The sequence below is a fragment of the Scomber scombrus genome, chromosome 17 (assembly GCF_963691925.1).
Source record: "Scomber scombrus chromosome 17, fScoSco1.1, whole genome shotgun sequence".
NCBI classification, from domain to species: domain Eukaryota; kingdom Metazoa; phylum Chordata; class Actinopteri; order Scombriformes; family Scombridae; genus Scomber; species Scomber scombrus.
Window position 1 is genome coordinate 2,733,210 of NC_084986.1, and position 21,949 is coordinate 2,755,158.

General features: G+C 38.4%; 1 protein-coding gene across 2 annotated transcripts in view; it reads left to right on the forward strand.

Annotated features, from left to right (window-relative positions):
* The window catches only part of dnajc5ga (DnaJ (Hsp40) homolog, subfamily C, member 5 gamma a), a 28,121-nt gene that overhangs the window by 4,113 nt on the left and 2,059 nt on the right, over nucleotides 1-21,949 (forward strand). Inside the window, exons 2-5 of one of the 2 annotated variants that reach the window (XM_062436879.1) lie at nucleotides 12,386-12,513; nucleotides 13,465-13,678; nucleotides 15,428-15,584; nucleotides 20,304-20,476. In XM_062436879.1, coding sequence (XP_062292863.1) covers nucleotides 12,395-12,513; nucleotides 13,465-13,678; nucleotides 15,428-15,584; nucleotides 20,304-20,473 — 660 coding nt within the window. In that variant the 5' untranslated portion in view covers nucleotides 12,386-12,394 and the 3' untranslated portion in view covers nucleotides 20,474-20,476. The remainder of the gene's footprint in view (nucleotides 1-12,385; nucleotides 12,514-13,464; nucleotides 13,679-15,427; nucleotides 15,585-20,303; nucleotides 20,477-21,949) is intronic. The other variant, XM_062436880.1, reaches the window with a different exon arrangement.

A 21,949-nucleotide genomic window follows, 5' to 3' on the forward strand; every position in this document is an offset into this window, starting at 1 on the left:
TGGGTCCTATTTGGGTCCTATCTGGGTCCTATCTGGGTCCTATTTGGGTCCTATCAGGGTCCTATCAGGGTCCTATCTGGGTCCTGTCTGGGTCCTATCTGGGTCCTATCAGGGTCCTATCTGGGTCCTATCTGGGTCCTGTCTGGGTCCTATCTGGGTCCTATCTGGGTCCTATCTGGGTCCTATTTGGGTCCTATTTGGGTCCTATCAGGGTCCTATCTGGGTCCTGTCTGGGTCCTATCTGGGTCCTGTCTGGGTCCTATCTGGGTCCTATCTGGGTCCTATTTGGGTCCTGTCTGGGTCCTATCTGGGTCCTATCTGGGTCCTACTCTGCTGGAGACAAACAGCTGAGAGGACCGAGTGAGAGGACGTTCCTATAAAAGGTCCCGCCTCCAGAAACGGGGCTTATGTCTGTGGTTTAACTATTTCCAAGTTTTCCCTAAGGATAGTACATTTTTAATTTGCAATGACTGCAAAGCAGCATAATAAATATGGCAGTGCTATATTGGCTCTTTTTCCATAACTTAAGTTGAAGCTGTTCTCTTATTTTGCACAGACAGTGTTTACATGTGGAAACCCATGTTGCATTTATGTTTGCATCCAGTGGGGCATCACAATACAATGAGGCATAATGTGTTAATTCAACAGTAGGAGATATGTTATGTTGTTACCTAATAGTTTTGGTGTAAAAAGCCTGCAAATATCGGTATCGGGTGATATCGGTATCGGAAATTAAGAGTTGGGGAATATCGGATATCGGCAGAAAAGTCAATATCGAGCATCCCTATATGTACATAAACACGCTTTTATTTTCCAGAAGTGTTTACCAAAATACTTTAAACTAAACTTAATCTAAAACAGTAAACTTCAATGGGCGGATTTAATATGTAATATATTATAGTTGGATTAGGGAAAAAAAGGATTAAATAAACCTAAAATTAGGGCTGGGCGATATGGACAAAATCAAATATCACTATATATTAGACCAAATACCTCGATATCGATATTACAACAGTATTATAGAGATGGATGTTGATGCTTTAACAGAAAAACCTCTCTTTCCTCCCTTCCTTCTTTCCTTCCTCCCTCCGCCTTTCTTCCTTCATTCTGTCCTTCCTACCTCCCTCCCTCCCTCCTTCTCTCTTTCTTTCCTCCCCCCTACCTTCCTCCCTTCCTTCTTTCCTCTGTCCTTCCTTCCTTCCTTCCTTCCTTCCTTCCTTCCTTCCTTCCTTCCTTCCTCCCTCCCTCCTTCTCTTTCTTTCCTTCCTCTCTCTTTCCTCCCTTCCTTCTTTCCTTCCTCCCTCCCCCTTTCTTCCTTCCTTCCTCCTTCCTTCCTTCCTCCCTCCCTCCTTCTCTCTTTCTTTCCTCCCCCCTACCTTCCTCCCTTCCTTCCTTCTTTCCTCCGTCCTTCCTTCCTTCCTCCCTTCTTTCTTTCCTTTCCTCCTTTCCTTCCTTCCTTCTTTTCCTTCCTTACCTCAACAATCCTCTCTATTATTTAATTATTAGTATTGAACATATTCTCTCTCTATATCTACATTTATAATTATTTTTATTGGCACTTTTTGGCTTTTTATTGTACAGTTATTAACACATTTAAGTAACATGTAGATGGTTAATTTCCTGCTCATGAACTCTTCTGTCTGCATTGATCATTTCTGTCATTCAGGATGATTAATGTTGAAATTATGAAGGTTTAGTTATCAGGAAATCTCAAAGCTCTGTTTTTAAATCAGCTCAGTGTTGATTGTGTTGTCTTCTGACCTGAGCTGCTGTGATTACACCGTTAACACAGTCTGAGATATTATTAACTACACAGAGAGGTTTATTTATAGAAGAAGTGTTACAGGCTATTTTCAGAGTTTCTGTTCTTGGTGGATTTTTGACAAACATCCTTTTTTTTTTTTTTACTAATAATAGCTGTTTTTAAAATGACTAAAACATGAAGCAACATTTTGAGTTTATCATTATATTTTAATTTAATTTCAAATCTCCTCCTGAGAGTTGTATCTATTATTTTTAAATATGCGTCTTTTTAACTCTTACATACTGTTAACAGTCAAATTTGACCCTTTTTTTAAACATTTGACAGCTGTAAAAACACAATATAACATTTATTTTTAGCAGTCTTTTCCTAATGTGACCCACAGTATACAAAAATAGAAAGAAAATGCATCTTTTTTTATAATTTTTGTGCAGCTGAAACACATTTTTATTGATGCAAATGTATAAATTTGACCTGCGTTTATTAAAAAAATTCAAAAATCAGCATTAAATTGACTCCTGGATCATAAAATAGTCTTTTTATATGTTGATATATAACCAGAAAATGATTGATAATGGTTCATCTGTTGTCAAAATAAAACCTGATTCATTGATTATGTGAGTCTCTGGTGAAGCAGCAGTTACATTATAATCAGGATTTTGGAGATTTTTTCCTTTCAGCACCTTCGGGTCACCTGTGGAGGAGCAAGCTGTCGTGTGTGTGTGTGTGTGTGTGTGTGTGTGTGTGTGTGTGTGTGTGTGTGTGATCCTGTCTTACTGTATCTGCTACTGTAGAGAGCTGAGAGCAGATATTTTATACAGAAATGATGAGTTATTACAGATAAATGCAGGATTTTTAATCAAATATGAGAATCTCCTTTTTAAATCTGTCTGTATTAATTAATTAAAGTCTCATTTTCTGCTTTAGTGTCTCAGCTGTCGACGTTTCACTGCAGAATTAATCATCATAAATAGTTTTTCTAAAGTTAAAAGATAAATAATCTGCAGTCCAGTCAAACAATCAGAGACTCAGACAAACGCCTGTGTGTGTGTCTTCCTCTCTGTGTGTGTGTGTGTGTGTGTGTGTGTGTGTGTGTGTGTTCCTCTCTGTGTGTGTGTGTGTGTGTCTCTGCAGCTGCTTTATGGTTTAATTTTCATAAAATGGGCGATTGCAGGTTTGATAAACGAGCAGCGTTTTTGAATATCTCTCTACACGCGTTCAATTTGAATTTTTTGAATTTGAATGCATTCGAACATGAGAATAAAAACCTGGCGGGGAGTTCCAGTCCTCTGAAATGAGGCCAACGCGGAAGTAACTTAAAACTGCATTCTATCAAAAGGCCACCAGGGGGCGACCGTTTTGGTGTCAAAAGGACTTCCGTCTCTATACAAGTCAATGGAGAATTCACCAACTTCTCACTTGATTTCTAACCTCAGTAAACGTTTTCAAAATGTGTTTATGGTCTCAATCGCTAGTTTAAAGCCTTCTTCAATGCAGTATGATGTTCATTTGGGACATTTTGGCCTCCCTGATTTTATATGTGACGATAAAGCAGGGTATGCATTAGGGCGTGGCTACGTCGTGATTGACAGGTTGATTGGTTCACAGGTTCAGGAGGGCGCCTCATGCTCCTCCTGATGCCCATATAAGTAGAATCCATGTTTTTATTTTTCCCAACATGCATCTGACATTTTCAAGATGGCGCTGCTCAGATCCGAAACTATTGGCCTCCGAGCAGCAGTCCACAAACCAATGGGTGACGTCACGGATGTTACGTCCATTTTATATACAGTCTATGATAAGAACGGGTGAAGAAAAATGAAAGAAACAAGAATAAATAGAGTGTAAAAAGTTCAGTTTAGTTGATGTGATGCTTAAATATATTTATGATGGGGCATTGTTTGATTCAGTGTAGTTTTAAAAGGAAAACATTAACATGAAGTGTCTTTATTAACCCTCCTGTTGTCCTCCCGGGTCAAATTGACCCCGTCTGTTTTGACTGTTCCTTCTTTCCTCCCTCTTTCTTTAATTTTTCCTTCGTTCTCCCCCTTCTTCCCTCTTTCTTTGCTTCCTCCTCCTTCCTTCCTTCCTTCCTTCCTTCCTTCCTCCTTTCCTTCCAACCTTCCTTCCTTCCTTCCTCCTTTCCTTCCACCCTTCCTTCTCTCCTTACTTCCTTCTCTCATTCCTTCCTTCCTTTCTTGCTTCCTCTTTTCCTCATCCCTCCTTACTCCTTTCCTTCCTTCTTTCCTCCCTTCCGCCCTTCCTTCCTTCCTTCTCTCCTTCCTCCCTGCCTCTTTTCCTCCTTCCTTCCTTCTTCTCTCCTTCCTCCCTTCCTCTTTTCCTCCATCCCTCCTTACTCCTTTCCTTCCTTCCTTCCTTCCTTCCTTCTTTCCTTCCTTCCTCCTGTCCTTTCTTGACCTGAGGACAACAGGAGGGTTAAGGCATCAGAACAGCTTCAGTGTGTGACGATTATTTGGTGTTTTTTTATGTTTTTATGATTGTTGAGTGACGTTAAAATCTCCCAAAGGTGTTTAAACCCAAACTGACCCTGCTCAGCCATTTAATTCATGCCACGGAGCACGAGTGGATGTTCATTGGTTAATTGTAGCATGCACAGTGCAGCTGTGTGGAAGCATCTGCATTCATTCAGCTTCAGGTTTGACCCTCTTTTTTTGTAAAATGTGTGACTCATCTCGTGTGTATTCAGAGTAGGTTCCTTTAGTTTGGTTTTATTTCATAAAGTCCGACCGATACTGGGTTTTTGAGGCTGATATCGATATTAAGGAATAAAAAAACCCAATTTTCATATAAATACAGAATATATGCAGGAACACACATTTTTTGCAATCATCCTTTAGCCCTTACATGCTGTTCAGAGTCTAATTTGACCCATTTTTTACATTTACACGCTGTAAAAACACCATATTACACATTTATTATCCTAATGTGACCAACTATATAAAAAAAATGGATGCACCTTTTTAAAATGTGTATTATTGTTCAGCTAATACACATTTTTATATATGCAAATGTACAAGTTTAGGCTTTATTTATTTAAAATAAAAAAATCTGCATTAAAACATGTAAAAAATGTTCTCCTGGACCATTTCAAATAGTGATTATGAATGTTGTTTTGCCCCCATAAGATTAATCAAACATGTATTAATGACTGAAGGGGAGTTTATGAATATGAATTGGTGTAGTAGTCAGAATGAGCAGTATGTAAAGGGTTAAAAACACTTAAGTAAGACAATAATAAACCTAATTGTATAAAATGCACTGAAACAGTAAACTAAACTAGGAACCAACTAACTAAATAACAAAAAAAACAATGTATATATTTAACTTGAATTAAGAAAAAGGATCGTAGAACCTGATAATGTTATAAAGTGCATTTCCCAATAATGTAACAATCTCTGTATAACGATGATGTAATAAATTATAACATTATTGGGTTTATCTTATTTTAGCAGAACCTAATAATGTTATAAATTCCCAATATTGTAATTATAACATTATTACATTTTGAGTTATGAGTTTATTTTTTATTACATTATCAGGTTCTACAAGGATCAAATATACATCAGAATCAGACGCATTTATTTAGTGCTCAGGTCCCGGTGCTAAATTAAACATTTATAAATAAATATGTTTACTAAAAAAATGTATATAAATATAAAAGAATCACTAAAAACTAAACAGCAACTAAAGTGCAACAGCATCAAGTGCAACCTCATAAAGGGAAGAGACAGTAAAACAACACTCAGCTAATTAAACTGCATTGATCGTTGCAGTCTGATCAGTGCAGTCAGATTTTTTTTGGGAGAAATATTTCCATCAGCTTGTTTGTTGGCGGCAGCAGGACGAACCATCTGGACCTGCAGCGAGGAAACACAGAGGAGGCTTTTATCTCCTCTGTTCAGGCTTTATTTCAATTAAACATCCAGATCAATACTGACTGTATACTGCTTTGTTAGGGTTGTTTAAATCACTGCTGCCATGGCAACCGCACAGGTCTGAGTATCAGTGGATAGATAATCAATCATGTTGATAGTTTGTTTTATTTTTAATTGCTGACCTCAGTGTTCAAATACAAATGTTTTATACTTAATTAGAATAATTTTCAGCCTGTTTTTCTTTGAGTTGAGATTATTAGTCTATAAATGAGTTAATTGATCATCAATAAAGTAATCAGAGACAATTTTGATAGTCAGTTTAATCATTTAATCAATCAGAAATACCAAACTGAGTGTTGATTTGTTTGATTTTCTCTCTTTTATGTTAAACTGTGATTTGTTTTGTTTGATTATTTTCCTATATTTTATACATATTTACATTTAAAGCTGCAACAATTAGTCTATTAGTTGCCAACCTTTAAATTAATCAACTATTTTGATAATTGATTTGATTGTTTTGAGTCAATTTTCGAAGAACATTTAAATATTCTCTGATTTGAAATGTGAATATTATCTGTTTTTGTGACAGTAAACGGACAAAACAAAACATTTGAGGCTGTAACTTTGGGTTTTGGAAAACAGTAATCAACATTTTTCACAATTTTTCTGACATTTTAACGACAACTAATTAGAGCTTGACTGATATTATCAGCTGATATTGGCCTATCACAGATATATCAGTATCAGTGTCGTCCGATATGCGTATATATATTTAAAAAGGAGTTAAATAGGCAGCATTTAATGTATATTTCATTCTTTTTATATTTTTCATTTACAGTAGTTTAGCTGTTTCATTGCACTGATGTCATTTTATTTTAAACAATGTAGTTTATTGTTAATCTGTAAAACATCACAGCCTTCATTACATTGATCACATTTAAGGTCTCATTGCCAAAAATGTGCGTTTATGCAGATATCCAGTGTTTATAATATCAGTATGAGCATCGGGCCTAACGACTAACTATTAATTAAAAATAGTCGTTAGTTGCAGCTTCACTATTTTATTTATTGCACTTTTTAGATTGTGCTTTACTTATATTCTCCGCCATTATTTACCCTATCGTATAACACTGTGGCTGCCTCCTGGTCTCCATAGAGGAGGTGGGAGAGAGAAGAGGGTTTTAGCCAAACTGTCCTCCATCATGGACAACCCCTCCCGTCCTCTGCATCTGACTGTGAGGCCCTAAGCAGCTCATTCAGTGACAGACTAATACACCTCAAGTGTAATGGCGCTTTTCAACTACACACTTCTAGCACGACTCGACTCGGTTTGGTACCAGGAACCTTTTCCATTACTATAGTTCCTCCTCAACGTGGGCGGGGTTGTCATAGCATGGCTGCGCTAAACTGCCGTGACTTCGTTTTCTACGCGACACAAACACATAAACAATGGAGGACATGGAGGCGATGGTGTACTTGCTGCTCTATGAGGCTTTCTATCTCACACAAAGCAAGAGAAGAGAAACCAATCTCTGTAACGCTGTTGTTGGTATTTAAAAATGCCGGGTTTGATTCTTGTGTGGGATGTCGGTCCGCCAGAACCGGCTCGCCGAGGGGTCCAATCTGGCACAGTTTCCTTCCTTTCTTCCTTCCTTCCGTCCTTCCTTCCTTCCTTCATCCTGTCTTCCATCTTTCCTTCCTTCCTTCCTTCCTTCCTCCCTTCCATCTTTCCTTCCTTCCTTCCCTCTGTCCTTCCTGTCTTCTTTTCCTCCCTTCCTCCCTTCCTTCCTTCCTTCTTGTCTTATTTTCCTTTCTTCCATCTTTACTTCTCACTACGTCATGCTCCTGTACAATGCTGCACTATAATTGCACTTTAAGGTCCTTTTTATTTAGGTTTTAATTTTATTGTTGTATACATTTGTTTTTGTTTTTTCTATATCACTATTTTTTGAGCTGCTGTAGCAATGAATTTTCCCAACTGTGGGATCAATAAATTTATCTTAACTTATCTTATCTTCTGATTTGGCTCGTTTCAGGCCCTCATTAAACGTACTAAATACTAAATACAGATGAGTGAGAGTAAGAGTTTATATTAATCTTAATAAGTAGTCACTTAACTCCAGCTGGTAAAATGTGTATTTTAAAGGTTGACTGAGCTTTCTGTCATCGGTCTGAGTGACGCTGCTCTCGACGTGTAAAGAGGAAATTAACGGTGTGAACAGACTTTAACCATCTGTTATAATCACAAATGCATGTAAGCACAGTGAAGCTTAATTTTTGTTTTCTCAACAGGAAGCTGTGAACTAATCGGATGAGAGACAATAGAAGCAAAGCTCCTTTTCACTCTCTGTAACGCAGCGCTGCTCTCAGTGAAAACGCGTACAGACACTGAACTCTGCTCGGGGATTAACTCAATAAAAAGCAAAAATGAACTTAAAAGTCAGCGAAGGGTCGTCGGCTGTGTATGAGCAGCGTTCACTGCGCTGTGGAGATGACTTTCTGAGGAGGACACCCTCAGGACGGGAAGCTAATTTTAGAAAATGTTTGAAAATGAACAAAGATGAGTGTTGTGTGAGTGTGAGCAGGCGAGGACGAAGCAGACACTGGATCTTTATCATGCTTTTTATTATTATTAAACAAGGTCAGAGTTCCCCAGAAGATTCAGGGTTTCAATCTGCTCAGAGCGACCGGTTCACAAAGTTCATGGATCTATTTATATATTACAAAAGATGAAATATTGGACTAAACATTTTCACACATTCAGTCCAATAAGAATTACTCGACTGGCTCAAGTTTCTAGATTTATTTCCATGTTTTATTCGTCCCACCCATAGACTGTATATAAGAAATGGACGTAACATCCGTGATGTCACCCATTGGTTTGTGGACTGCTGCTCGGAGGCCAATAGTATCGGATCTGAGCAGCGCCATCTTGAAAATTTCAGGTGCATGCTGGGAAAAATAAAAACATGGATTCTACTTATATGGGCATCAGGAGGAGCATGAGGCGCCCTCCTGAACCTGTGAACCAATCAACCTGTCAATCACGACGTAGCCACGCCCTAATGCATACCCTGCTTTATCGTCACATATAAAATCAGGGAGGCCAAAATGTCCCAAATGAACATCATACTGCATTGAAGAAGGCTTTAAACTAGCGATTGAGACCATAAACACATTTTGAAAACGTTTACTGAGGTTAGAAATCAAGTGAGAAGTTGGTGAATTCTCCATTGACTTGTATAGAGACGGAAGTCCTTTTGACACCAAAACGGTCGCCCCCTGGTGGCCTTTTGATAGAATGCAGTTTTAAGTTACTTCCGCGTTGGCCTCATTTCAGAGGACCGGAACTCCCTGCCTGGTCCCACTGCACATGCTCAGTAGTGTTTCCTGCTCGGCGCACAGTCTTTACGTTGTGATGACTTCACACATTTTTAAGTTGCTTTTTTCAGCTTTAGGAAACTTTTAGAAATATAAAACCTCTGCCTTTCACAATAAATGCAATATTATAAACAGGGCTCAACTACTTGATGAGGAAAGAAGTGACAGGAGCTAAAACGGCTTGTTAATAGACAGAGGCTGAACTGAGCGGCTGCATAAAGGACCAGTAGAAGATGTGGACCTGGAGATGTGCAGAATATGAGATTTTATTGGCTCCAAATTTTGTCTAGACTCGCTGAAGGTTCGTAATGAAATCTGATAAACAAGATGCAACATGTTGAAAATTAAACTAGCAGCAGCTCTGTTGATCCTGTGAGAGAAAATCAGACCTGACTTTTATATTTCAGTAACATCTGTAGTATCATGAAACATGCTGTGATCCTCCTTATACACCTTTTTTAGATTAGATAATAACCTAGAATTGCAATTAGCAGTTATATATTAGAGCTGCAATCATTGACAGAACATTAATTAACAAGTATTTTGATGATTAAGTCATCTTTAAGTAGAAATACCACATATTTGATGGTTCTAGCTTCTCTAATGTATTAATTTACTGCATTTTTGGGCTTTTCTTTGCAGTAAATTGAAGTATTTTGGGGGGTTTTGACGCTTGATGGGACAAAACAAGACATTAAGATGTTAAATCGGGACTGTAGGTAATTTTGATGTCTTATAAAATCAAATAGTTGTGATATAATCAGCTGATTGGTCTGTAATGACAATTAATGTGGAGTTTCAGCCCTACTATAGCTGATTATTTTAGTTTTATTTAAATATTGTGAAAGGAAGGAAACTGCAGTGATGCTCATGCTCTGTTTTTTAATGTTTATATGTATAAATATCTTGAGTTTTGACCGAGAGAGCACATTAATTTATAATACTAAATCACTTGAAATAACAAAAGCTTGAGCTGAAATAACAAAACAGCTCATTCAACCAACGCTGAGCTGGTGGTTTGCTGTGATGTTGTAACACTTGCAAAAAGGCCGTCTGAGTTTTTAATCCTTCTAAAAAAAATCTGCCCTCGTGTTAAGTAGAATTATGACATCTGGATTCATATTTTATTAATCTTAATTATTTATCTTAACACACATTCTTCAGGATCGATGCTAGAAGACGAACTTTTGGCCCCAAGCTGCTGCACAATGTATTGATATAATCTTAAAGTAGGACTCGTCTGTGTTCACACTTTAAACTCTGCAGGCTTTATGATGTGTGGACACTTGTTTAGTGTGTGTGTATGTGTGTGTGTGTGTGTGTGTCCAGACTCTGACCAGGACGTTGGCCCTCTCTCACATGGACTTGGACGGGTAATCTGCAAGATCAGCAAAATGTAATCTTCTTTAGTCAACGACCCGGACAGCATTATTTGTGTGGCTTAGTAAGAGTGTGAGTGTGAGTGTGAGTGTGTGTGTGTGTGTGTGTGTGTGTGTGTGTGTGGTGTGTGTGTGTGTGTGTGTGTGTGTGTGTGTAGTGTTCCTCTTTTAATACAAATACCTTTCTGTAAATAGTAATTGTTAACTGCTCCATTACAGACTATCAGACATCACTTTAACTCTCTGCCTCTTATTTATCAACCAGTATCAATAATAGAAGATTTAATTAAAGCTAAAAAGCAAAAAGCAGCTCCAGTCTGCACAGTGAGGGTCAGATCTTAAATATTGTTAAGTGCATCAAGTCTCATTAGCAACTTAAGTCTTCTCATCACTTCTCAGACGTTAGATCTGCAGGAACATTAACCCTTACATTGCCTATCAGCGTCAAATTTGACCCATTTGTTTACATTTACAAGCTGTTAAAACCCCATATATACATGTATTTCTTAATGTGACCCACAATTTACAAAAATTCTAATTAAATGCATCATTTTTTAACATTTGTGTGCAGCTGATGGACATTTTTATTTATGCAAAAGTACAAATTTAACCTCCTATTTATTAAAAAAATGTGCAAAATCAAGATTCAAACATCTTTAAAAAAGTTTTCCTGGATCATAAAATGGTGATTATTAATGTCTTTTTTTTTGCCTTTCAAATGAATCAAACATTAATTAATGACTGATGGAGAATTTATGAATGTGACTTGGTGTAGAGATTAATAATGAGTCAGAATATGAACAGTACTTTTAATTTGGTGGATAATCATGTTCAGCTTTTGGAACTACTATTCCCATAATGCTTTGGGGGATATTAACTTAGGAAGTATAACATCAACCAATCTTTATTTATATTTAACGCCAAGTGTTATCTTAACATGAGCGTGGATTTATTTACATTTCAGCCTGTTGGCACCATTTAAAAGTGTTGAATTAAGTTTAATATTACTTCCTTATTTTAATGTTCACACAAACTCTTACTGGACTATTTTGACACTGCAGAAAACTTAAATATGTGGATGATTGTTAGAACATTTCTGGAGTTATAGAGAGTCTTTTTTCACATAACAATCTAACTTTTTATAATCTCAGAGCTGCTCAGAAGCTGGAAAGATTTTGTGATTAACTCATCAACTCAGAGTTTGACTGGATTCCTCTCAATGAAAAAAACAGCTTTTCCTTTTTCTTCTTTTATTTGCCTTAGTTGTATTTCATTGCATCTCATTAGTCGTTTCATTAGTTTAATACATACATTTGCAAATACTGAAAAAGTGTCCTAATTCCCCTTAAATTAAACATTACGTGCAAATAAAGTAACTCTCATAATTTTGAAGCTTTATATCAGATAATAAATGCATTTTAATACCTTTTTTAATGGTTTTTGCATTTGACTTTTAGCTGTATTTTAACATTCATATATAATATAAATCATTATTTAAGTCTGATTTCTTTTTTAATCCTAGTTGAGCTCCACATCTTGACTTTTATTAGTTAATTATATTTTGCTTTAAAGTTCATCCGACTCATTGTATCTTGTGTTTTTAAGCTTTTGCTCAGCCGAGGTTGTTTTTAAATAAGCTGTAGAAATAAACTTTGACTTGATTCTGACTGAAAATGTGAAGAAACTCTTAATTTATCACTTTTTTCTTTGCACGCTGAGTGAGATCTTTTTTTGTTTTTGTTTATATCTTTAATTAGTTCTCTGCAGCTTCTTTGCATGTTTTTTTTTAAATCCTTCCCCTCTCTGCTCTGATCACACAGTAGCTCGGCTGCTCCTTCAGTAAACACCAGAGTTTGGGAAGTTTAAACAAAGTATTTTCAGGATCAGCTGTTAAACTGGAGCTGACTCCTACAACACACTATAATCTCCTCTTTTTCTTTTTCTTTCTTTCTTTCTCTTTTCGGTAGAGGTGAGCCATGGCTGACCCGAACGCCGCCCGTCCCCAGAGGAAGATGTCCACCGCCGGGGAGAGCGTGTACAAGGTGTTAGGACTAGAGAAAGGAGCCACGGCCGAGGACATAAAGAAAGCTTACAGGTAAATAAACGTTGGGTTCATCTTTACTATCACTCTGCTTTATGATGATGTCACAGTTATCTCTAAGGAAAAGAAGGATAGGAACGTTTGGAGTAATTTGCATGAAAGGAAAGTAGTGCTTTTATTTATTTACTCATTTATATTCATACTCATATCTTTTATCATATGATATTTTTCTAATTTGGACATAAAACCAGTTTATTTTAAGCATAATTGTTGCGTTAAAGTTGTTAGAAACTCTTCTATAATGTTTAAGTAATGTAGAGAATGAGATGTAGTCTGTTGTTACAGCAGGAGATTGCACAGAGGAAGGGTTAAATGATGATATTCTTTTATTCTTTTACATAAATGTCCTTTTAATGACTTTGGTTGATTGTTAGTTATTTAGTTATTATATATCTGTTACAAAAAGGAAGATTTAAAAGAAAACAACCTAAAAACAAAAAAAAAGTGTAATCTCAACTCACTCATGTTTCTCGCTCTCTCTCTCTCTGTTTCTCTCTTTTTTCTCTCTCTTTCTCTCTCCCTGTCTCTTGCTCTCTTTCTCTCTCTCTCTCTCTCTCCCTCCCTTCCCTTCTCTCTCTCTCTCTCTCCCCCCCCCCTTCCTTTCTCTCTCTCTCTCTCTCCCTCCCTTCCTTTCTCTCTGTGTCTTTCTTTCTCTCTCTCTCTCTCTCTCCCTCCCTTCTTTTCTCTCTGTCTTTCTCTCTCTCTCTCTCTCTCTGTTTCTCTCTTTTTTTCTCTCTCTTTCTCTCTCCCTCTGTCTCTTGCTCTCTTTCTCTCTGTGTCTCTCTCTCTCTCTCTCTCTCCCTCTCTCTCTCCCTTTCTCTCCCTGTCTCTCTCTCTCTCTCTCTCTCCCTCCCTTCCTTTCTCTCTCCCTCCCTTCCTTTCTCTCTCTCTCTCTCTCTGTTTCTCTCTCTCCTTGTTTCTCTCTCCCTCTCTCTCTCCTCTCAGGAAACTAGCGTTGAAGTATCACCCGGATAAGAACCCCGACAACCCGGAGGCTGCGGATAAATTTAAGGAGATCAACAACGCCAACTCGATCTTAAACGATGACACCAAGAGGAAGATTTACGACGAGTACGGCTCGATGGGACTCTACGTGTCCGAGCAGTTCGGAGAGGAGAGCGTCAAATATTATTTCCTCATGTCCAAATGGTGGTTTAAGGTTCGTGGGTCTGATTTTAATTTTAATTTTAAAGGTTTTTACTGAAAGACTGAAGTTTAATATATAGATTAAATACTTTTTTTGGGGTAAAATGCTCAAAATTGATAGTTTATACCTTCTTGAAAGTGAGGATTTGAAGCTTTTCTGTGTCATTGATGATAAAAAAGTGAATATCTTTATATTTTGGACAGTTGACCAGATAAATTAGGACATTTAAAGACATCACAATGAGCTCTAAGATATTTTAACAGGCATTTTTCACTACACAAGGAAATTGAACCTGCAGAGTTAATAAATAATGGTAATAATCAAAAATCAAAAATTAGTTGCAGCCTTAATTTAGTGCTAATTAAAATGCTGCAGTGCAATCACTTCAGTTTGAGGCTTTTTATAGAGGCCAGCAGCATATTGATCAATGTTGGAGGAAAATCATCCGACCATAAAGTTTACACAGTGAAATATGAGTCAAAACAAGAAGCCTGCATTTAGTTTTTAATTAAAATAAAGAACTAACATTAACATAATTACATTTATTTTGCTGAATCTGCAGTTATCTTGTGCATGAGTCAGATTACAGACTTTAAGATTAAAACTATGAAATGCTTTATTTTAGCTTTCACATATTTATAAATCCTGAATATGTGAAAGAAAATGACTGTGAATAAAAATAAAAATCACTCTTGTAGGGATTACATATTAATCCTCAATGTTCATGATGTGAATCCTTTTCTACTGTTTACAATGTGAGCATCTCGGCTGTTTCTCTGTTTGCTTTAAACGAGATGAAAACTGATTTAAAACCTGTCAGGACGGCAAATAAGAATAATTATTAATTCATCACACCAAGATAAGTCTTATTCTGTCCAATAAATAGTGTTGGATAATCAGAAGGTTTGAACCATCAGGTGTTTGGTGTTTTTGGAAGGAAGGAAGGAAGGAAGGAAAAGAAGACAGGAGAAGGAAGAAAGAAAGTGAGGAAGGAAGGGAAAATGGAAGGAAGGAAGTGAGGAAGGAAGGAAGAAAGGAAGGAAGTGAGGAAAGAAGGAAGGAAGGAAAATAAGACAGTAGTAGAAAGAAAGTAAGGAAGGAAGGAAAGATGGAAGGAAGGAAGTGAAGAAGGAAGAAATTGAGGAAGGAAGGAAGAAAGTGAGGAAGCAAAGAAAGGAAGAAAGTGAGGAAGGAAGGAAAATAAGACAGGAGAAGGAAGAAAGAAAGTGAGGAAAGATGGAAGGAAGTGAAGAAGGAAGGAAGGAAGAAAGTGAGGAAGGAAGTAAGGAAGGAAGGAAAAGAAAACAGGAGAAGGAAGAAAGAAAATGAGGAAGGAAGGAAAGATGGAAGGAATGAAGAAAGTGAGGAAGGAAGGAAGGAAGAAAGTGAGGGAGGGAGGAAGGAAGGAAGAAAGTGAGGGAGGAAGGAAGGAAAAGAAGACAGGAGAAGGAAGAAAGAAAATGAGGAAGGAAGGAAAGATGGAAGGAAGGAAGAAAGTGAGGAAGGAAGGAAGGAAGAAAGTGAGGAAGGAAGGAAGGAAGAAAGTGAGGAAGGAAGGAAAAGAAGACAGTGTAGTTTAGATATTCCTCATGTTCTACGTTCTCCTGCAGGGTTTGGTGGTGTTTAAATGTTCTCCATGTTCTACGTTCTCCTGCAGGGTTTGGTGGTGTGTACTTTAAATGTTCTTCATGTTCTACGTTCTCCTGCAGGGTTTGGTGGTGTGTACTTTAAATGTTCTTCATGTTCTATGTTCTCCTGCAGGGTTTGGTGGTGTGCTGCACGCTCTTCAGCTGCTGCTGCTGTTGCTGCTGCTGCTGTTTCTGCTGCGGTAAATGCAAACCGCCCGACGACGACGAAAACTACCAATACGTCGACCCCGAAGACCTGGAGGCCCAGATTAAAGCGGAAATGGACACAGGTGAGAGGAGAGGGGAAGATTTTAATTATTATTATTTTAACTTAATTATTCTCTAAGTAGTATAACTGAGTCGATGCACTGAAACGTCCCATGCACATGATTATCTGTCTAGTAGGCTTTCCGCCGGTCGGATCGGCCGATATTTTGCATTATTTTTATGCAATGTGTGAGATCTGCTGTAATGTCTTAATTCGCCGATCCGATCAATGTCGTCATTGTCGTGTTATCAAAGGAAAGAAAGAAAGAAAGAAGGAAATAATGAAAGAAAAAGTAGGAAAGAAAGAATAATGATGAAAGAAAGAAAGAAAAAGGAGGAAAGGAAAGAAAGAAAGGAAAATGAGGAAAGAAAGAAAAGGTAGGAAAGAAAGAATAATGAGGAAAGAAAGAAAGAAAGAAAGAAAAAGGAGGAAGGGAAGCAAGAAAGGAAAATGAGGAAAGAAAGAAAGAAAGAAAGAAAAAGGAGGAAGGAAAGAAAGAAACGAGGAAAGAAAGAAAGAGAAAGAAAGGAGGAAAGAAAAAGGACAGAAGGAAAGAAAAGAAAGAAAGAAGGAAAGAAAAAGAAGGAAAGACAGAAAAGGGAGGAAAGAAAGAAAGAGAAGTAACCACAGTAGAATAGTAGCATAGGCTGCAGATAGCTTGTGTTTTATCTCTTGTCTCATTTACTCCGAAGCAGTTCCACACCACCGACATGTTTGTTTGAATCCGGCAGCTAGTTTTGATTCCTGTCACGATGTGACGGACAATAAAGTTTTTTGAATCTTGTATCATTAGCTGTCGGATTCAAACAAACATGTCGGTGGTTATGGAACATCTTCGGAGTAAATGAGGATAAAACACAAACTATTTGCAATCTATGCAACATTAATGGCGCTTTTCCACTACACAGTTCCAGCACGACTCGGCTCGACTCGCCTCGGTACGGTCCCAGAACAGACCTTTTCCATTACAAAAAAGTACCTACTCAACGTGGGCGGGGTTGTCATAGTCCCGGCTCGGCGAAACTGCCGTGACTTAGTTTTATACGCGACACAAACACATAAACAATGGAGGCAGTGGTGTACTTGCTGCTGTATGAGGCTTTCTGTCTCACACAAAGCAAGAAAATTGAGCCGTATGGTTGTAACTATGGTAACGCTACTGCCGGTATTTAAAAATGCCGGGTTTGATTCTTGTGTGGGACGGCTCATGACTCTTCCAGCGACAACTACCAATCAGCGGCCAGCAGTGTGTCGACGTCACATTTTAGTACCGGCTTGGCTCGCTTGGAACCTCGGCAGAGCAGATACTAAAAAAGTACCAGGTACCAGGTACTTTCTCTAGTGGAAACGCAAAAAGAACCGAGGCGAGTCGAGGCGAGTCGTGCTGGAACTGTGTAGTGGAAAAGCGCCATAAAGTACCTCGTGGGGGAGCATCTACAAAATGTTTCAACACCACAAATTTAATCAGGCTCCTGGATAAAGGAACACGAGGAGGAGCCGAGTTTAAGAAACGGAGCGTGGATGCTAACGGATGCTAAAGCTAACAGTAAATTAACAAGTTATTTAAATACACATATTGCTCCCTCACGTGATCAGTGATCGGTGATCGGCCCCAAAAGTCCTGATGGTGTGAAGCCTGCTGTCTATTATCACAGAGTTTAACATGTGGCTGAAGACACTGAACAGTTTATTTGTTTAGAGAAAGTTATAAACAGACAAAGTGTTCATGTTTACCTAAAACACACAAAAGTCTCCAGTAAATAAACACGAGAACAAGACCAACAACATCCTCCATGAATTCAACTGGAGTCTGCAGTTAAAACCATTGAAAACAAGCAGAAGATGTTTATCTATATTTCTATTTAACTGCGTAGGTCGGGGATGTCAAACATAAGGCCTGTGGGCCAGAACGAGGGGTCCAATCCGGCCCACTTTCCTTCCTCACTTTCTTCCTTCCTTCCCTCTTTCTTTCCTTCCTTCCTTCCTTCCTTCCTTCCTTCCTACCTTCCTTCCTTCTTTCCTTCCCTCTTTTCCCAACTTTTCTTTCTTTTTTTCTTTCCTTCCTTCCTTCTTTCCTTCCTTCCTTCCTTCCTCAATTTCTTTTTTCCTTCCTTCTTTCCTTCCCTCTTTCATTCCTCACTTTCTTCCTTCCTTCCCTCCATCTTTCCTTCCTTCCTTCCTTCCTTCCCTCTTTCCTTCCTTCCTTCCTTCCTTCCTTCCTTCCCTCTTTTCCCAACCTCCTTCCTTCCTTCATGTCTCTATTATCTTCCCTTTTTTATATAAGAAATAAATATTAAAACGCATCATCACTACTGTCTTTTTACCTTTTTTAAATTCATTCTGTAGCAGCGTCTGAAGCTTCAGCTGATGTTGAAAGTTAAAACAATAATAACATAACAACATAACCATGCTGCAGATGATCGATGGGTTTATAACTTGCTCTCATGCTGCAGGAATCAATGGATTTATAACTTGCTCTCATGCTGCAGGAATCGATGGGTTTATAACTTGTTCTCATGCTGCAGGTGATCGATGGGTTTATAACTTGCTCTCATGCTGCAGGTGATCGATGGGTTTATAACTTGTTCTCATGCTGCAGGAATCGATGGGTTTATAACTTGCTCTCATGCTGCAGGAATCGATGGGTTAATAACTTGTTCTCATGCTGCAGGTGATCGATGGGTTTATAACTTGCTCTCATGCTGCAGGAATCGATGGGTTTATAACTTGTTCTCATGCTGCAGATGATCGATGGGTTTAGAAACTTGCTCTCATGCTGCAGGAATCGATGGGTTAATAACTTGTTCTCATGCTGCAGGTGATCGATGGGTTTATAACTTGCTCTCATGCTGCAGGAATCGATGGGTTTATAACTTGCTCTCATGCTGCCGACGATCCATGGGTTTATAACTTGCTCTCATGCTGCAGGTGATCGATGGGTTTATAACTTGCTCTCATGCTGCAGATGATCGATGGGTTTATAACTTGATCTCATGCTGCAGGAATCGATGGGTTTATAACTTGTTCTCATGCTGCAGGAATCGATGGGTTTATAACTTGCTCTCATGCTGCCGACGATCCATGGGTTTATAACTTGCTCTCATGCTGCAGGTGATCGATGGGTTTATAACTTGCTCTCATGCTGCAGATGATCGATGGGTTTATAACTTGATCTCATGCTGCAGGAATCGATGGGTTTATAACTTGTTCTCATGCTGCAGATGATCGATGGGTTTATAACTTGCTCTCATGCTGCAGATGATCGATGGGTTTATAACTTGTTCTCATGCTGCAGATGATCGATGGGTTTATAACTTGTTCTCATGCTGCAGGAATCGATGGGTTAATAACTTGTTCTCATGCTGCAGATGATCGATGGGTTTATAACTTGTTCTCATGCTGCAGATGATCGATGGGTTTATAACTTGTTCTCATACTGCAGATGATCGATGGGTTTATAACTTGTTCTCATGCTGCAGACGATCGATGGGTTTATAACTTGCTCTCATGCTGCAGGAATCGATGGGTTTATAACTTGTTCTCATGCTGCAGGAATCGATGGGTTTATAACTTGTTCTCATACTGCAGATGATCGATGGGTTTATAACTTGTTCTCATGCTGCAGATGATCGATGGGTTTATAACTTGTTCTCATGCTGCAGATGATCGATGGGTTTATAACTTGTTCTCATACTGCAGATGATCGATGGGTTTATAACTTGTTCTCATGCTGCAGATGATCGATGGGTTTATAACTTGTTCTCATGCTGCAGATGATCGATGGGTTTATAACTTGCTCTCATGCTGCAGATGATCGATGGGTTTATAACTTGCTCTCATGCTGCAGATGATCGATGGGTTTATAACTTGCTCTCATGCTGCAGATGATCGATGGGTTTATAACTTGTTCTCATGCTGCAGGAATCGATGGGTTTATAACTTGTTCTCATGCTGCAGGAATCGATGGGTTTATAACTTGTTCTCATGCTGCAGGTGATCGATGGGTTTATAACTTGTTCTCATGCTGCAGATGATCGATGGGTTTATAACTTGTTCTCATGCTGCAGATGATCGATGGGTTTATAACTTGTTCTCATGCTGCAGGAATCGATGGGTTTATAACTTGCTCTCATGCTGCAGATGATCGATGGGTTTATAACAGGCGGGAGTTCCGGTCCTCTGAAATGAGGCCAACGCGGAAGTAACTTAAAACTGCATTCTATCAAAAGGCCACCAGGGGGCGAGCGTTTTGGTGTCAAAAGGACTTCCGTCTCTATACAAGTCAATGGAGAATTCACCAACTTCTCACTTGATTTCTAACCTCAGTAAACGTTTTCAAAATGTGTTTATGGTCTCAATCGCTAGTTTAAAGCCTTCTTCAATGCAGTATGATGTTCATTTGGGACATTTTGGCCTCCCTGATTTTATATGTGACGATAAAGCAGGGTATGCATTAGGGCGTGGCTACGTCGTGATTGACAGGTTGATTGGTTCACAGGTTCAGGAGGGCGCCTCATGCTCCTCCTGATGCCCATATAAGTAGAATCCCTGTTTTTATTTTTCCCAGCATGCACCGGAAATGTTCAAGATGGCGCTGCTCAGATCCGATACTATTGGCCTCCGAGCAGCAGTCCACAAACCAATGGGTGACGTCACAGATGTTACGTCCATTTCTTATATACAGTCTATGGTTTATAACTTGCTCTCATGCTGCAGGATTGGTGTTTTCGTGCTCCAACAGGTAACGTAATCATAGGCCAGCCAACGTCTAATCTGGCTCCGGACGGCCCGGAAGGCCAAAGTCAGCCCCTGCCTCTGCCTCTGCCTCTGCCTCCACCGGAGCCTGCTGCCTCCTCCAGCGAGCCGGCGGGGGAAGAAAACCCCGGAGAGACTTTACCAGAGTCGAAATGACTCGTAAGAGAGAAAACTCACCGTGTCTTCGTCTGTCTGTCCTGTTTTTTTTCTTTTGTTCTGTGATGAGAAGTCGTCATCGTCGTCTTCGTCCTCGCCGTTTGCCTGCTCCGGCTGTTCGTTGTATCGTTGCTTCTTCTTCTTCTTCTTTTTGTTCTTGGCTCATAAGAAACCAAACCGGCCGTGCGTATTCATTCATGCATCGTCCTCGTCCATCGTGTCGTCCTGCATGTCTCTGTGCTGTCTGTCCGCATGGCTCAATAAATCATCCTGTTTATGTGTCAGTATAAATAAGTGTTGGTAAAAATATGTTTAAACTAGTTATAAAAGCAGCATCAGGTTTGTTAAAATGTACATTTAGTATTTTTGTTGGTTTTATATCATTTGAAATGATATTTGCACCATTTTTTACCAAAAGTAAGACTGAATGCTCCTGAAAATGGTGTAACCACAAAATAATTATACATATTACATAGTTTATCCTCCTGGAGAGAGAAAAGTCAAGAAGAAAATAAAGAAAAGGGAGGAAACAAAGGAAAGCAAGAAAAGGGTAGAAGGAAGAAAGAAAGAAAGAAAGAAAGAAAGAAAGAAAGAAAGAAAGAAAGAAAAAGGAGGGGAGGAAATAAAAGAGAGAGAAAAAGAAGGAAAGAAAAAGGAGGACAGAAGGAAGGAAAAAAAGAATAATGAGGAAAGAAAGAAAGAGAAAAAGAAGGAAGGAAAAGAAAGAGACAAAGAAGGAAAGAAAAAGAAAGAAAGGAGACGGAGGAAAGAAGGAAAGAAAGAAAAGTAGGAAAGAAAGAAAGAATAATGAATAAAGAAAGAAAGGAGGAAAGAAAAGAGAGAGAATAATGAGGAAAGAGAAAAAGAAGGAAAGAAAGAAAAGTGAGGAAGAAAGAAAGAAAGAAAAGTGAGGAAGAAAGAAAGAAAGAGAAGTAACCTCAGTAGAATGATAATATTACATATTTTATCACCTACAGTGTATTTAAGTGGACTTATACTAATAAATGTTTCCTGATCTCCATGGTAACCAGAGTAAATGTAATATTTAGAACAATTGTATTCCATTACCTTTATTTAATATAAAGTTATAATGTAAGATCATGCCAAACTAGTTGATATGGTGTTTTATTGACAATTTACTGTTTTTAAGCAAGTTGAATTATTTGGTACAAAGTTTTTATGGTTACACCACTTAGACATTTTTGCCATAATCCTCTAATATATTCTCTCTAAATGGATTAAAAGCAGAAATTTGATGCTGGGTCCACAAAAAAAGGATGTGTGCAAGTTATTCATACGTTTATTTTCACATTTTAACCCTTTAAATTTAAACTAAACCACATGGACACACATAAAACCCTCAATGACCCTCCTACATGTGGAAATATTGAACTTGTTTTAAGTTTCATGAGCAGCTTCTTTGCATTGCATGTCAGTATTCATCCTCCTGCTGCCTGTTTATTATTATTATTATTA